The sequence below is a fragment of the Amphiprion ocellaris genome, chromosome 8 (assembly GCF_022539595.1).
Source record: "Amphiprion ocellaris isolate individual 3 ecotype Okinawa chromosome 8, ASM2253959v1, whole genome shotgun sequence".
NCBI classification, from domain to species: domain Eukaryota; kingdom Metazoa; phylum Chordata; class Actinopteri; family Pomacentridae; genus Amphiprion; species Amphiprion ocellaris.
In genome coordinates this window covers 22,740,882-22,758,010 of record NC_072773.1, presented here as the reverse complement: position 1 = coordinate 22,758,010, position 17,129 = coordinate 22,740,882, and the positions used below count along the sequence as shown (strand labels likewise).

The 17,129-nt window shown below is 38.6% G+C and overlaps 3 protein-coding genes across 5 annotated transcripts; 2 read left to right on the top strand and 1 right to left on the bottom strand.

Annotated features, from left to right (window-relative positions):
- The first annotated feature begins 7 nt into the window (after positions 1-7).
- On the top strand, positions 8-2,997 carry lmod3 (leiomodin 3 (fetal)). The gene is made up of 3 exons (XM_023275648.3): positions 8-514; positions 667-2,265; positions 2,527-2,997. Exons 1-3 carry the CDS (start codon positions 227-229, stop codon positions 2,572-2,574), a joined length of 1,935 nt encoding a protein of 644 aa, XP_023131416.2. The 5' UTR covers positions 8-226; the 3' UTR covers positions 2,575-2,997.
- A 411-nt stretch (positions 2,998-3,408) lies between these two features.
- On the bottom strand, positions 3,409-7,337 carry LOC111572104 (PRA1 family protein 3). The gene is made up of 3 exons (XM_023275630.3): positions 7,099-7,337; positions 6,259-6,476; positions 3,409-4,901 (listed from the first exon to the last, which is right to left on the bottom strand). The coding sequence occupies exons 1-3, from the start codon at positions 7,278-7,280 to the stop codon at positions 4,726-4,728; spliced, it is 576 nt and encodes a 191-aa protein (XP_023131398.2). The 5' UTR covers positions 7,281-7,337; the 3' UTR covers positions 3,409-4,725.
- Positions 7,338-8,287: 950 nt separating this feature from the next.
- LOC111572109 (NEDD8-activating enzyme E1 catalytic subunit-like) lies at positions 8,288-16,528 on the top strand. 3 transcript variants are annotated; one of them, XM_023275636.3, is made up of 18 exons: positions 8,288-8,407; positions 8,510-8,548; positions 9,896-10,019; positions 10,188-10,268; positions 10,382-10,464; positions 11,576-11,656; positions 11,761-11,804; positions 11,909-11,973; positions 12,104-12,259; positions 12,812-12,914; positions 13,026-13,136; positions 13,327-13,380; positions 15,308-15,344; positions 15,441-15,522; positions 15,624-15,724; positions 15,812-15,875; positions 15,971-16,025; positions 16,129-16,528. In XM_023275636.3, exons 1-18 carry the CDS (start codon positions 8,388-8,390, stop codon positions 16,215-16,217), a joined length of 1,389 nt encoding a protein of 462 aa, XP_023131404.1. In that variant the 5' UTR covers positions 8,288-8,387; the 3' UTR covers positions 16,218-16,528. The 3 variants fall into 3 exon arrangements, with proteins under 3 accessions (XP_023131404.1, XP_023131405.1, XP_054868544.1); XM_023275637.3 differs by having other exon boundaries at positions 8,325-8,407; positions 8,510-8,572; XM_055012569.1 differs by lacking the exon at positions 8,288-8,407 and adding an exon at positions 9,486-9,588 and having other exon boundaries at positions 8,515-8,548.
- The last annotated feature ends 601 nt before the right edge of the window (positions 16,529-17,129 follow it).

Below are 17,129 nucleotides of genomic sequence, written 5' to 3'. Positions count from 1 at the left end.
AAGGGGGCTGAAAAAAGAATGTTAGCATGTCTTTCCCCCCTGCATGTACCTTAAATATCTTCCATGCAGTTCACATGGTTTAATTTTAGATGCCGCACGGGGCAGGAGCAAACCATCTCTAGCTGAAGTCAAAGTCGGAGGCTTCCCAGTTTGTTCTGTCCTGAGTCACAGGTTGGACAGAAATTACCATTCCCGTTGATACCAGCAGAAGATAGAAACTACAGAGATGTCTGACAGTAGAGACCTTGATGATCTCAATGAGGAGGACATTGATGAGGATGAAATCCTTGCCATGCTTTCACCGGAGGAGCTTAAGGAGCTCCAGAGTGAGATGGATGTTATTATTGCCCCAGATGAGAGTGTGCCGGTAGGACAGAGACAGAAGGACCAGACAGAGAAACCTCCAACAGGGACGTTCGACCACAGATCTCTGGTTGATTACCTTTACTGGGAGAAAGAGTCCAACCGTATGCTCGAGGAGGAAAGAGTGCCTGCTACTCTGCTGCCCAGTGAGGTAAGAGCTCAAATGCCTGGAGGTTCATGTACAGATCAAACTATAATATCAAAAATAATTATTTAAAACACAATGTAAAATGTTAAGGCAGAATAAAAACATCTTACTATTTCGATTTGAATGTCAACACTCTGATTTGTTGTTTTCATCAGAAAAAGAGAGAGGAAACGGAAAAGGAAGAAATTGAAGAAAGCTCAGAAAATGTGAAATATGAAGTTTATGAAGTGATAGAGGAAATCGTTGAGGAGGAAACTGCAGATTGTGCAGATGGAGAGGAAATTATAGAGGAGATAATTGAGGAAATAGTTGAAGAAGTTTATGAGAAGGATGAAACAGACAAAGTGATCGATGTGGATAATAAGGATGAGGCGAAGCTACCTGTGGAGGACAAACCTGAAAATACTGACAAACATGAAGAGCCTCCGCAGAACACAGAAAAAGCAGCAGGAGACAATGCAGGTAACAATCAGTCTTTGCCAGACACAAAGGAGAAGACTGAGAATTCAGTCTCAAAACTCAACACAGAACAGAAAGAGGAAAATACAAGCAAAGAAAGTTTACCTACTCAAGAAGCTCCAGAAGCAACAGACACAAATGAAACCACTGATAAGCTGCCACCGAAAGAAGAGAGAAAAATTAACAAATTAAAAATTCCAAAGTTGGCACTCAATAATATAAAAATGACATCAAGACCTTCGGGGAATGAGACAAACTTGGAGTCGACGCTTGACAAGATGCGCAATAACAACCCATCGGTCACTGAGGTGAACCTCAACAACATAGAAAACATTCCCAAAGAGATGCTCCTGGACTACGTCAACGCCTTGAAGAAGAATAAACATGTGAAAACATTCAGTATAGCAAACACCGGTGTGGACGAAAACATTGCTTTCAGCCTGGCCAACATGTTACGAGAGAATCGCAGCATTACGACTCTGAACATCGAGTCCAACTTCATAACCGGAAAGGGCATCGTCGCCATCATCCGCTGCCTCCAGTTCAATGAGACTCTCACCGAGTTGCGTTTTCACAATCAGAGGCACATGCTGGGTCACCATGCAGAGATGGAGATTTCCCGCCTGCTCAAGGCCAACAACACGCTGCTAAAGATGGGCTACCACTTTGAGCAGCCGGGGCCGAGGATGGTGGTGACCAACCTTTTAACCAGGAATCTGGATCGCCAGAGGCAGCTGAGGAAGGAGGAGCAGAAGCAGCAGCAGCTGAAGGAGCAGAGGGAGCTGATGCACATGTATGAGAACAGCCTTAACCTACCTCCTGGTTTACTGGAGATGCTGGGATACATACCTCCTCTAGAACTCCTACAGGAGCGTGGACTAGTCCCACCCTCAGCAGAGCTGGACGCTGGACCCAAGACGCACCATCAGGCAGAGCAGCCAGAGAAACAGAAGCAGATCAAACACAAAAGCATTCCCAAACAACGAAGTGCTGAACCAGCAAACCCATTAAGAGACGTCCAGCTGAAGAGGACCCCCAAGAAACGGGATCCATTTCTGGACCTGGACCCGAGGGATAACAGCAGACCAGAGAGGGCAAGTTTCCAACTGAGAAAGACTCCCAAAGTGAAGGATGCAGGCAGTGAAGGGATGGTAGATGAACAACCCAACCTTACTGATGTAATAAAGACTCTGAAACCCGTCCCTCGCAGACGAGTGGCTCCAAAGGTGGACCTCACACCTCGAGATCAGCTCCTGAACGAAATCAAGAAGAGCAACGTCGCCTATCTCAAAGCTGTGAGTGTCTAATAAGTATTACTGTGGGATCAGTTAAGTTCTGTGTTTAGGAGTGTTCATCAGATTGGTCATCCTAGATCATTTTTATCTAAAATTTTACTCGCGAGTGTGGAAGCTCTTGAAGCAGAAGAACATTTATCACATGAGCACATCATCAAATTTTAATAGCTTTACTGCCTAAGGTGTGTTTGATGTAATATTACTTGTACTACTGTTGCTATTCCAGTGAACTTTGTTAATTTCCTGTGTTGCTCCTTGCAGGTGCCACTCCCCAAAGCCCTGGAATCAAGTGAAACAAGTCTCCTCTGAGACTCTAAGACTCCATCATACTGTATGTTTATTTTACACATACTTTGTATTAGTCACTCCTCAAGAGCAGGGCAAATTATGAGTTAACTATATTATCATTACATAGGAAGAGTTTGGGTTGGTTGTTGTTCCACTGTGTTCTCTCAATAAATGCTATGGTCTTGAGAAAGTCATAACATTAACATTATATCATATATTAATTTTACATTAACATGTTACTACTGTCATCATTTGCTTTTGCTTGAATACATAGCATGGTAAAAATGCTGGTTCTTCACAATGTCTAGCAACAATTTCTTTGCGATAAAAACTCATTAATAAAAAGGCTTGTTTGATTAAATGTTAGACTATTAACTTTGGCACAAAGCAAATCAATGTATTTGTATTTTGCTACATAAAATCCTTCTACTTTTTGCTTTGGGATTACTTTTCTTCTTTTTTAATTAAAATGCAACAGCATTGTATCAGAGTGCCATCAGTGGTACAGCTCATGTATTTCCAGGGAAACAATTCATTTACTCCCAGTCATTTTTTCATTCTCACAAAACCAATGACTTTAAATTTGTCTAAATGAATCAAATGACACTGTGTGATATCACATAAGGGCTATTATTCATAAGCATTTATTTAAAAAAAAAACTTCATATGTTTTAATAAAAGCCTAGGTTTAAAAAAAACCTAAATTCTGTGTCTAAATACTTCAGATATATATATATATATATATATATATATATATATATATATATATATATATATATATATATATATATATATATATATATATATATATATATTCACTCTAAGACTTTACTGGAAAAAAGACTGCAACATAAATCAATTTAATTGCATTTTTATAGAGGACAGCCATGTTTTACTTCCAGTTCAGCACTTTTCAAGAATGAAAAAGTCACATAAAACATGGATAATATAGAATATAGCATCCATAAAACATGAGCAATCTCTCCAACTGTCATTTGTGAAGGTCGCATGCACAAACTGCAGGTAAAGTGCATGTGTGAGAAGCAACAGGAGACAACTGCTAATAAATATCAGGAGTATAAAATGAACACTGAACATTACAGACTTAGTTTTGCTTTTTACAAGGACAGGGGATTTGACGGGAATATAGCATGGCATGTCTCTAGTTCAGTATTTACTAATGAACAGGGAACTGTGCTAGTTTAAAGATAAAATTGTCAATTCAACCAGTACTTCTGTCCCACTTGCAAAATTTAGCACTTTGCCTCCTGCAGCCGTTGTATACATTTCCGCATGCTGTAATAAGAAAATAATGACACATTAGAAATAACAACAAACAGGTACACACCATGATATCATATTCAAACGATAAAGCTGCACTTGCCATTCATTTTTCAGTGTTGCATAGCAGTGATCAGAGCCGATATACTCAGGCCAGCCTGTATGGTCAGGAACTGTATGTACAAATCTTCTGACAGTAGGAATATTCACACTTCAGTATTATTAGTAAGGCCATACGTCTACACTGGAAGCAAACCGGTCTCAGATTAATATTAATAATTAATACAGCTCCTGTAGTAACATGATTGGATTTATTGCTGTTTAACAAGCAGTTCATTGGGTGTTGGCTATTAATCTTGGCAATGTGAGTTTAATGGGTAAGAGGGAAAACAAATATGCTGGTTTTGAGGTAGCAAACTGATAGGAGATTACATAGAATTTTTAGATCAAATACAGCTGGAACCTAGTAACTGCATTGGATATCCTGGTCAGACATTCTAGTTTTTGTTGCTGAAATAAATACTCAGTCATCGTGTACAACTAAGTGCACTGTCAACACAGGAAATGACCTGTTTTTTTGGGCATTTTTTGACATTGGAATGCTCAGACCTATGGTAACCTTCAGCACAAATTGCATCTCAACATCCAAGCCACATTATGATTGTGCAATCCTTAATATTTCTATCCTCCTGTACACTTTAAATAGCGTGAACTAACACAAACATAAAAGATTATGAAGTAAACCAAAATGAATAAAAAAAAATGGGAATGCAAATATCAGTAATTTTACATGTACAGGGGGATATAACTGTGACACATGGGACGATGCTACGAATATTTCAATCCATACTGTATGACACTGGCTTCCCTTGGCACACTCTTGGCTGAGCTTTACTCCTTGAGTTTACTTTCAATGAAATCCTGAATCTTGTTCATCTTCTCCTCCTGTTGATCCAGGAGATCCATGATGATGCCCATGGGGGTCTTCTTCAGCCCAACGCCTTCAATCTTGTTCTCCAGTCTATTCTTCATGTTGCGCAGTCTCAGAGAGGCGTGGATCAGGGTTACTAAAGGAGAAACAAGAATTGATTTATATTGTTTCACTGTGAAAATAACATAATAATAATTTAATGTTTCAAGTTCAGTGGTTTCCTCTGAAAAAAGATGTTAGAAAACAAAACAAAACGTGATACTGCTGCAAATCTGAGGTGTAAGGAAGGTTATATCTTTAATTTTCCTGTCAGGCAGATACTGAATGCATGACATCAGCCAGCAAATGCGGTTCGGTCCAAATCAACAACCCATAGCAACCCGTCAACACAGGCAGCAGTGGGCAGGGCCCCTGGGAAAGGAACAAACTGCCTCGCCTATCTGCCACAACGTTAGAGCTGCCACATTTGCTCTAACGATCCAACCTGGCAATTATCTCACTCTAAATGTATCCAGGGAGCCGTAGCAAATCCTAAAGTCTACAGTATAGCTCACCCTGTAAAGCTGCCGTTATATTCTATCTGTCATGAGTACATGCATGTCAGTAATAGTGTACATACTGTTCAATCCCTACGATGAGTCAGAATGAGAGAGGGCTTGGAAAACCTTGCTCATCCAGAGGAAAACCTCAGTTATGCATCCACATGTGACTCACTAGTCCCCTTAACAGTTTTCATTGTATAACATTAGCCAATACTTAAGTGTGTGCAATACAAGTTTGTAGAGGTACAATGACTGCACAGTTCTATGTCACATCTAATTAATTATGTAAGTGTTATGTAGCTCCAAAATATATTTGAGGTGACAAAGTTTTTAAATGTAACATCAGTGTTGGAAAAGGTGCATAAAGAAAGAAAACAAAACAAGTGTGATTCCTCACAGCTAAATTTAAAAGCTCTAAAAGAGCCAAATTATATTAGAATAGATATAGATTTTAATATATTGTTGTACAGTAGGGAAATAAATTTGCAACCTAAGGATTTTATATTAAATTGATGCAATTTGATGCTTTCCTTGAACAACTTTGCAACTCGAGTTTCAAAAATTACTCTATAAAGAATTTTCTAACCATAAAGACTGACAAGCTCAATCATTTACGTTATATCATTTGATATACCATACAGTGTTTTACTCACAAAACCGATGGTCTACTGTATAAAAGAGGGTCCAGGATATATTACAAAAACATTTTTGCAATATTTTTTAATATGAGAGTTTAATATCATTGAATGTCAAGATAAAAAAAATTGGAACCCTGGAAGATCAGAACTAAATGAAACAACTAACCTACACGTGTAGTGAACACTAAGGTGGCTGCAGCATCCTATAGTAGGTTAAGGCCTGCGAAATTGTGATGAAGCACCATCCAACATAGGAAGAGATGACTGAATGATCTACTCTCTTACTGAGAATAAACAGGAAACTGAGACTCACACAGCAATGGGAAAGTGATTCCAAAGATGAAGACCAAGACACCGCCACACAGCGACAGCAGAAAGTAACTGCTGACCATGACACCGATGACAAACAGAGTGGGATTCTTCCTTTTGAAGTTCTTGATGGTGGCCTTGTTTTCTCCGGCCCACACTGAACCCATGAAGACCAGAGTCACCACAGCGCCTCCCAGAAACATGCCAAATGGATTCAGGAACCTGAATTTTGGAACATGAAAATGACATGTTGTGCATGCTTTCTTGATGTTTTGTTTTTAAATAGCACAACCTGCTGGTGGTGACAACAATAGCTGACAGCCTGACTAGTGATGTAAACCATAAAAGGACAGAAAACCTGCAGCAGGGCCTATAGATGATTTCCTCTGCATCATGCTCTACTCACAGCAGGCCATTAGTCAGCTTGTATACAAACTCATACGTAGCAAACAGCAGTTATATAGATGCTAGAAGGGTAGCATCACTGATTTTCATAAACATCTTAAGTCACATTCATTATTATTATTTAAGGAATTCGCGGTTTACAATTTGAAGCGCTGGTATGCATTTTAAGCTGGCTACATTGTGACTCTTACTGATAGTTGACGTTACTGAAACTGATTTTTTTTTTTTAATGCGCGTAGGCAGGCCTAATAACGTAGAGTTATCAATGATAGACGACAGAAAAGTTACGTTTCCTAAAACATAGACACAACAGTGGCAGCTGTAACAGAAATAGCCTTCGTGGTCATGATGGGTGCGGGTTAAAAGGTATGCAGGCTAATTAAACACAGAGCCTCTAGTGCTAGCCTGCCTGCGTTAGCCTGATACTCACTGGACTTACCCCACAATGAGGAAAACCACTACGACCACAGCGAAATAATTGGTCTGGTAGTACAGCAGATTGCTGATCACTCTGTTGTTCCACTTGGTTAAATCTCCGAACTCCGGTTTAGCGAACCGGTCCGCTCCGGGGAAGAAGTCGTCCCACGGTCTGAGAGGAGCGAGCTCCATCTTGGCTGCCATGTTTCAGCGTGAAGCGAAACGACACTCCGACACAAACATACCCGCACGCGCTGCGTGATATTTTGACAGGTCAGCTGATCAGTGAGCGAGGAGGAGGAGGGGCGACCAACGGGATTACAGACTCTCGCGAGATCCTAATCGAGAGCGTGATGAGGAAACAACTGGGGTTTTGATTTGCGTTGTAAAATCCGCCACAGCATTATACTGCTTCAGTTTATTTTATTAATAATGATATATTCTGTTATTTGTATTTTATTTACATCTTTCTATCTTATTTTAAACCGAGAAGTCTGAATTCTGAAAACTTGCGACAGTAAATATAGTCTATGTGGTAATTTGAAAATAATACATTGTCAAGGTAAAATTGTCTATCTCAAAATGTGTCCAAATATGAAATGCAAACAGCATGGCAAAAAGTATTGCAAATGTTATTAGCTTTAACAATGACGAAAATAGATGTAGCAGGAATAGCAGAGTCTGCAGTGTCTGTTACTTCTACACCTACACACGCACACACATACACATGTAATTAAATCTGTATTCATCTGTAAATATTATGTGTAATATTTATTTCCATGTGCAATTACTCATTATCATGTCTATTATTTTAATTTCTTTTAGGATATCTATTTATCATGTGTAATATCTCGATTTAATATGCAAAATGTCATTATGTGTGATAGCACTTTTCTACCTCAGAATTACTGCAAGTGTTTCTCATTACGTCTTGTATTGTTGTCTTAGTTTAGCCTTTTTATTTTCAGTAATGCATCGTTATATGTCTCTTACTGCTGTTCTACTAGGCATTGCATTTTCTCATGCTATGTCAGTTTGTTTTCTGAGTTATATTTTTAATTGCCTACTGGGGACAAAGTTCTCTGAATCTGAATATCTGGCAAAATCATATTATCATATCGCTTTCAAACCAATTAACTTTATTTTTTACGTATTTATTTACATGAATCAAACATTATGATTAAGAGACGTCATCGTTATTCCTGAAGCAGCAGGACAACATCACTTCTCTACTCGGAGCCGCAGTTTGCAGCGCAGCTTTGACGCTCGTGAACGCAGCAGTGAGAATCGAGGACATGGGACCGTGAGAGTATGGCGGATGCCGAGGAGCCGTAAGTCTCAATGGACGGAAAACATCATTAAATGGTAGTTTAACTTTGGCCTTTTGTCGTAAGCCCGACTCGTTTAAACGCCGTTTTCCTCTCTTCCTCCAGGGAGAAGAAAAGAAGGAGAATAGAGGACCTGACTGAGAAGTTAGTGACGAATGCTAAATAAAGGTCTCTGACTGGCAGCAGGTTTGCGTTGCACAGAGAGCAGCGACTGCTGGGCCAGGAGACGCGAAATATACATTTTAGCCAGATATCTTAATAACCCTGTAAGCTGTTTGCAAGACCAAATCATCCAGTGACACATAACCACGTACAGTATGAAACAAGATGCAGGCAGAGCAGCTGCATCTCACCAGTTATGTTCTGGTTGAGCAAATCTTGAATGACCAAGATGTTAACACTGCAGTTGTGTGTCAGTTTCATACTGATCCTAAGTGGGTTTGAATATAGTCTGTTCAACTGTAAAACTGACATTGAAATTCAAAATGATTGCATGCATTCCTGTAAATATCAGACTTCCAGTGTGCGACATACTAATGTCCCACAATGCATTGCATGAAGGAAGTTGAGGCTGTATTTACAGGGGAACAACAACAGCAGGAAATAGATCCAGAAATAAAAGGACATTTACAATGTGCAGTTGAATGCATGATGGGGCAAGTGCACTAAAGAAAACTAAATCTCTTAAAACATAAAGTAAAAATATATTGACATATTCTAACTGGATAAACAGCATACATTAAGCAATTTACAATATATGATACATGTGTGTATGGAATTGAAAGAGGTTTTGTGAAAATTCTCTGCCATCTTGGTCATGTTAAACGTCTCTTTTGTGATAAACTTGCAGTCATATCTCCTGGTACTTCTGATTCTTGCTCTGCATGAATTTAGGAAACGTCCCTATTTACTTTGTTTTCACGTGAAATATTTTTTCAAGCTTTAAGAAGTAAATGTACTAACAAAAAAGAAACAAAATTAGTAAAAGCCAGGCAATTCAGGAAAAAATGGCATGGCTGGATTTAGTTTTTTATTATTTCCTACTAATGTGATCATCTTTCTTGGGATTTTGACTTTACAGTGATACACAATCTTAAGAACTAAATGATGTCAAAACTATTTCCCGTTGAACTGAAGGACTGCACAGAACAACTGTGACTTTTGGACCAACACAGAATAGTGCTGTAAGAAGTTTGATGATTCATTAGCAATTTATTTGGATAACTTAAATGCCATAATATTAGCCTATACTGTACACATGGACAATTTATTTTCTAATTGAGCTCTTTTCATCTATTTTTATGTGGTCCTTGATCCCCTTGACTCTTATCATTTAGTTCATTTTAATGTCTTCTTTTACAACTTAAAGGCATCTTGGAAAAATACATGTAATAAGAAATAAATTGCATTATTAGAGGGTTAAGAAGGAAGACATGTACTAATCTGAGTCATTGTATCAGTTCAGCAAATATCTATGTGTTGTGTGTCCAGAATGGCAGTAGATGGAGGACACAGGGACGGTGGCTGCGACTGGGACGGCCGGTGGAATCATGTGAGGAAATTTTTAGAGAGACCTGGACCGTTCACCCATCCTGACTTTGAGCCGAGCACTGAGGTGAGACGCAAATGCTTTTATGAAACAATGCATGCTGGTGTCCATGTGTCAAACTGAATCTATCAGGCGTGAAAAGGCTGTTACTTAAAACTATCACTGTCAAGTTATTGGGATGTTTCTTATCTTATAAGCAGTTCTTTCACCATTTTGAAGCCTTTTTTGTATCAGTCTTTACAGTTCTTGTTGGAGACATGTAAGATACTGGTCATTGGTGCAGGAGGACTTGGATGTGAACTCCTAAAAAATTTGGTAGGAAATAGCTTTAATTTATGTTATATTAATGTACTTCATTGAGTGTAAATTGAGCAAACAGCGTATTTTCTGGTTCAGATAAGTTCTTACAACATCTTGTTTTTTTCAAGGCCCTGTCTGGGTTTCGCCTTATTCACGTGGTTGACATGGATATTATTGATGTGTCCAACCTCAACAGGCAGTTTCTCTTCAGGTAGGTTTCAACTCTATTTTTTTACATTATGTATGGAGATGTTTTGATTAGATTTTTTTCAGTAGTCCTCAGAAAATGTACATAGTATAATGAAATAAAAATTAAAAACAAGGGTCGATCAAAAAGTTCCAAGACTGTTTTTTTTTTTTTTTTTTTGTATGTGTGCATGGACTCCATAATGCTCACTCGCTGCAACATGTGCGAGCAGTGTAGGTCGTGTGCCAGGATGTCATGTGACACCATGCTATCAACAGCGGAATCTGTGTTGCACATGTTTTGGTGACCTCTGGTAGGTGTGCATTAGCGATTTGTCTGTGGAGTGCAAACTGAAGCAGAGAATAAGCATCGCGTTCTGTATCAGTCAGCGGCCAACCTTCATATTGAATATCATCGCTGGAGAAAAAATGGCAGTTTTGACAGTGGAAGAGCCTGCGGTTTCCCAAACCATCCAAGCACATTATGGCAGGAGAATACCAGGAGCATGCTTGTTGTTTTCTTCAACATCCGCTTGGTTGTGCAACAGGGATTAATCCTGGAGTTTTACTGTAACATCCTGAGGTGTCTGAGTGAAAACATTTGGCTGTAATGACCTGAACTATGGCACATGTGAGTGCTCCAATGTGCTACGCGCCCATTCATACTGCAGCGATTGCACACAGGTTTTTCGGCCACAACAGCACAGTCGTTGCCCCCCAAATGTCCTACTCATCAGATTTAAGACTTCTTCCTCTTGCAAAATAAAATTCAAGTTTAAGAATTGCCATGTTGACAGTTTAAGAGATTCAGCACTGATCATAGATGATGGTTTGCATGTTTACACAATGGGACATCCAGGTAGTGTTACAGATCTTGCGGAAACACTGGGAATGCTGTATCGCTGCACACAAAAACTAGTTTGATAGGGGTGGCAGGCACATTTAAATCAGCCACTGCTTTTGATTTTTATAGGCACGGTCTTGTAACTTTTTGATCAACCTTGTAATTTATTTTCTGAAAGCCCCGGTGAAGCATCTGTTGGTCGCATGAGTTTTATTAAAGTCAGTATGATAAAATTAGATTGTACACAACCTTGTATATGTTGTCTAATTAACCGATTCATTCAACAAATCAGGCCCAAAGATGTTGGACGGCCAAAGGCAGAAGTGGCTGCTGACTTCATCAACAGCCGTATCCCAGGATGTAAAGTCGTCCCGTATCCTTTTCTTCACTATTCTCTTTAAAAAGCAACTCAGATTTAGCTTGCATTGTATAAAATATATTTTACTATGAGTTTTATTCCTTATCAATAACCTGCAGTCACTTTAAAAAGATCCAAGACTTAGATGAATCTTTTTACAGACGTAAGTGTGTTCTCCCTCTTACAGGGTCTAAGCTTTGGCAGAGCTCACAAAGTAAATAACTGAGAGGTTTCATTGATTTTAAATTGCTTGTCGTCTGTTTGCAGAGTTCCACATCATCGTATGTGGACTGGACTCCATCATTGCCAGACGCTGGATGAATGGGATGCTGGTAGGAAAAATTGTTTGTTACATTTTTATTTTTTCTTACCAGTGTTATCTTGCTTGCATTTCAGAAGTGTATATATAGATTTAGCCAAGCACAGTCTAAGTTGAGTCATTATTGATTTTGTCCTCTCTAGATATCCCTCCTGAGCTATGAAGATGGAGTCCTGGATCCCAGCTCCATCATCCCCCTCATTGATGGAGGGGTAGAGGGCTTTAAAGGAAATACTCGTGTCATTCTGCCAGGCATGACTGCATGTATTGACTGCACACTGGAGCTGTACCCGCCACAGGTACTGTTCATTTATTTTCTGGTTCCAGCTTAAAGGTTCATACATATAAACAGCAATTTTTCTATTCCTAGTGGATGATTTCTGCCGTAGTCAACCGACCTGTTAACGTTTTATAAAACACGCCTGCTGTTCAGTCAGACTTTGGGTTGTGGGAAAGCATCTGTGGTGCACAGGCGGTGATGTTTCACTTTCCATCTGTAGCAACAGCTGTTGGAAACAAATGTATTATAATTATGGATTAGGGTTGTATACATCATTAATAGCTGCCAGATTAAAAAGAGAGAGACAGTCAAGTGACAAAACCAGCCCATCAGGACCTATTTTGCACCAAGATCTTTCCAAACCAGAATAAAGAAAGTTTAAAATGAAATGAGACAGGGATTTGATGGTTTAACTTTCTCATTAACTGCTTGTAGTAATATTTTATAGCTGCAATATTTTAGTCATCTTAATCTTTAGCAGTTTTTATAATGCAGAACAGAAAAGGGAGGCTGCTAGTGTTCCTTAAAATACTTTTTTGCTTACTTTTAAGTACAAATTTTTTACTCACAGATTAATTTCCCCATGTGCACCATTGCGTCAATGCCGAGGCTACCAGAACACTGCATTGAATATGCCAGAATCTTACAGTGGCCCAAAGAAAAGCCATTTGGAGGTATGATTAAAATATTCACACCTTTGTTTTGACATAAACACATGTGATGACATTCAGTAACATGGCTGTCTTAGAAAATAATGTAACAGCCTGGGTCTTCTCCTCGACCAGATACGAGCTTAGATGGAGACAATCCGCAGCACATCCAGTGGGTGTTCGAAAGGTCTCAAGAAAGAGCTGCAGAGTTTAACATCACAGGAGTGACGTACAGACTCACTCAAGGTGAACCTGTGAATAACAAAACAAGAATTTGTTCAGCACAAATGTTGTACATTTAATTAGAGTCAGTTCGATTTTTAATTTTTTATTTGGTAGAACTGATACATAGTCACTGTAATTATCAGCTGTCTCATTCACAAGTAGCCATAATACTGTGCTGGAATCAAACTCATGAGTCTTTCTTGTGTCACAGGAGTTGTGAAGAGGATCATCCCTGCTGTGGCATCCACTAATGCTGTTATTGCTGGTATGTAGCTCTGAAGTTTTTGAGGAAAAAGCTGTTGCATTTCAGAGCTGCTGAAGTTTGACAGCAATGTGTGTGACTTTTTTGTCACGTCAGTGGTGAAGTATAAAGATGAACTCGTCCATGGCCCCCTACTGTTACTTTTGCTCTGTCTGTCAAACTAACGTGGCACATATGTAGCTATGATGGTAACAGTGGCAAATTTAGTATTTTGATAAACAATGTGGATTAATTACATGCATGTAAAAATACATGCAATTTTTTCATGTATGACCAGTAGCCCTGGATTTTGATGGATAAAGTGACTAATGCTAATGTTGAATGTTCATTTCCAAGGTTGAAATCTTCAATGAGACACTGAGGAGGGTTATCTGTGGTTTTCATGTTTTGGATAGAAAATTCATCTAATTAAGATGGATGTAACAATTTCAGAGGTGGTTCTTCACCTGAATGAATAAAAATAAAATTTTTGCCTCTTTAAAAAAAAAATAAAAAAGCATTGAAATGATCATTTAAATGGACCAGTAGGAAGGAGGTTCAGGTTTATATGAGCTTCACATCCTCAACGACAGCCCCATAACACAATTAAAACCCTGAAATCAAATTTTTCTGCATTATAACAGTTAAATCTTCAACAAAAAGTCCTACCAGCTCTGATAGAGCTAAGGATCCACACAGAGAAGCTTTATTCTAAACAATTCCGACATTTAAAACTGCAGTCTTTGTGTAACAGCTGACATGTTGGCTGTGTGGAATAACACAGAAGATGATTTACCATTAGATCCTGATTGATTCTGTGTTCATTAAGTTATCCCTGCTGTGCCATGAGCATAAATGTGCACATCTCTTTGAATTTAAAGAAGCACTTTCTGCTGCTGTGCAATACTGCCGGTATTTATTAAGGTCAAAAGAAAGAATCAGACAAACAGCCAGCTGTGTGCAACAAACAAGCTTCAGCAGGTGTGTTAATGCCTCAGAAAAACCCCAAATTACATCCAGTGATGCCTGAATGGAGCTAATGTAAGATTCACACATTACTTTTTGTTTCAGAATCGTCTGAGTCATGTGTTTTGACAGGCATCTTAATGTGTCACATAGATCTAGTAGACAATGTAGGAGAGAAGTAAAGGAAGCAAAAGAAACTAAATACATTAAAAGTTGTTCTGTGATGTTTGAGACCTCTCTGTGAGTGTGCATGCACCTATGTTGACTAAAGACGCGCGAGTTGAGGCTTTTGTGCTTACTGAAAGGATTATCTTACTGGAGGTCAGTCATCACTCATGCACTTCCAGAGATTGCTCCACAGACAGGGCTAATGCATGTGTGGTTTTGGTAGGCAGCAGACTAAACCAGTGGAGGAAAAAAATAATTAATTTGTTTCTATGCTTCACACAAGTGCTTTCAGGCATATTGTTATTGTATTATTTGAAACTGTATTGATGGTTTACAATGATATACTGAAGGGGAACACCGTTCATGCATATTAGTTGAAATGTCTCTCCAGTTTTTATCGTTTCTGTGCAAAGTAGTATTAAATATACACGTTCTGGCTGCATATACAATATAATGCTAGAATTGCAAAGCTCCCCGCGACCCTAGTGAGGATTAAGCGGTGTATAGATAATGGATGGATGGAATTGCAAAGCTAAATCTGCATGTTTAAATGCAAAAAGTCAGTATTCTTGTCAGTTAATTATCCATGGAGCTATAGTGAGGATTTTGGAGGAATCTAATTAGTAATTCCAAAATGTAATTAATATTGTTAGGTAACAACATGCTACTTAGCTGTAGAGGTAATGTTTGGTTACTGCTGTGGTTAGTGAGATAGTTATTTGATCACACTAACTTTGTAGATTACACAGTTAAATTAATTCCTTATCGCTTTGGTGGAAGAAAGTCCTTTGCTTAATTTTACGTTTCTTCTTCTCAGCTGCCTGTGCAACAGAAGTTTTTAAAATTGCTACAAGGTTGGTACCAGATAAACTCTGACCCTCCCATTCCAATTATCTGCTGAATCGTTGCATGTACATTACCTAATTGTACATTTTATTTTCCATTTCCAGTGCATATATTCCTTTAAATAACTACCTGGTCTTTAATGACGTGGATGGACTGTACACCTACACTTTTGAAGCCGAAAGAAAGGTTTGTTTTGCTCTAACTGGACTTGTCTTATTAGCAGCGTAATGAAACATTTCTTCTTGCAGAGAGTAATCAGCGTAATCTTAATTAACTTTGACTGACAGGAAAATTGTTCAGCATGCAGCCAGGTGCCTCAAGATCTCCAGTTCCCTCCTTCTGCCAAATTACAGGAGATTTTAGAGTACCTGACAGAGAACGCCTCTCTGTGAGTTCTCAGGAAAAAAAAAACTTTTTGTGACATCATTTTAAGAAAAACAAGGATCACATTAAGGTGTGTACAATTTCTTTCCAGACAAATGAAATCCCCAGCTATCACCACAACTCTGGAGGGCAAGAATAAGACCCTGTATTTGCAGGTAATAGATTTAATCTTTCAGGATGCTGTGCAATGTTTCATCATCTATATTTTATAATGAAATACAATTAAACTATAATTAAAATTACATTCCAGTCTGTTAAGTCCATCGAGGAGCGAACCAGGCCAAACCTCTGCAAAACTTTGAAAGGTATTGAGGAACTATTATTCACGTGATTTCAGTGTGATGAAAGTAGCTTGTGTGCACACGTGTCAGGTCACATCTAATACAGTATGTTTTTATTCTGACGCAGAGCTGGGCTTGTCGGACGGACAGGAACTAGCCGTAGCCGATGTCACCACACCCCAGACGGTTCTCTTCAAGCTCAATTTTACTGCTTGAACCTCCATTACAAGAAACCGCACTGATGCATCTGAATGCAGACTGGACGTTTCATCACAAGGTTACTGTGATGATGCAGTAGCACATTAGATGTGACTGTAAATAAGATGAGTAAGGTCAAACTTGCTGGATAGGATTGGTCGTGCATGAGCATGGAACCATTTAATGGCATCGTTTTTTGTATTAGTGAAATTGTTTACTTCTTTGTGTATTTGTCCTGTGTCCTCCAATATTGTAGCCGTTTCCTTGTCAATCGAATGAGAATAATAATGTGCACTATACTATAATAAAGTTTTATTATCATGAGGAAACCTCTTTCACTAGATTTTTTGGTTGTCGTTTTCCTTCATTTAGAAGCAACAAAGCAGTTTTATAGTTAATTTCTGAGACATTTGGGTGTAAAAGCAACTGAAATACATGTAAAAACGTTTTGAACCAAAAGCCTCTTAGATTGCCTCAGGTTCTGCTGTGAACTTCATGAGAAATGTGTGTTTATAATTATTTATCATCAAAAATTCAAAAAAACTTTAAAAAAAAAAACGCCTGCTCTACCTTATTAATTTACAGATGTTTGTATCAAAATCTTATCACATCATGCAGTCCATATGGAGGACCTGTATGAAGTTAAACTGCATTGTTTTTGATTTATGCTGCTCACAAGAAAAAACTGTTCTAATTATGCCAATTAGCTAATAAGTTAGCAAAAACATTTTTACCCCAACATGTTTGTCTTTTCATGCTACATCTGCACGTTTAGTTAAAGGGATAAAGAGTTTCATGGAGGTCTTTGCTTCCTCTTTAAAATGACATTTTATGCAGGATGGGGCTCCAAAAATGATTCTACTCCATATGTCATGTGGTGTCCCACAGGGTTCAGTCTTTGGCCCCAGTTTATAGCTGTTGCCCCTTTTT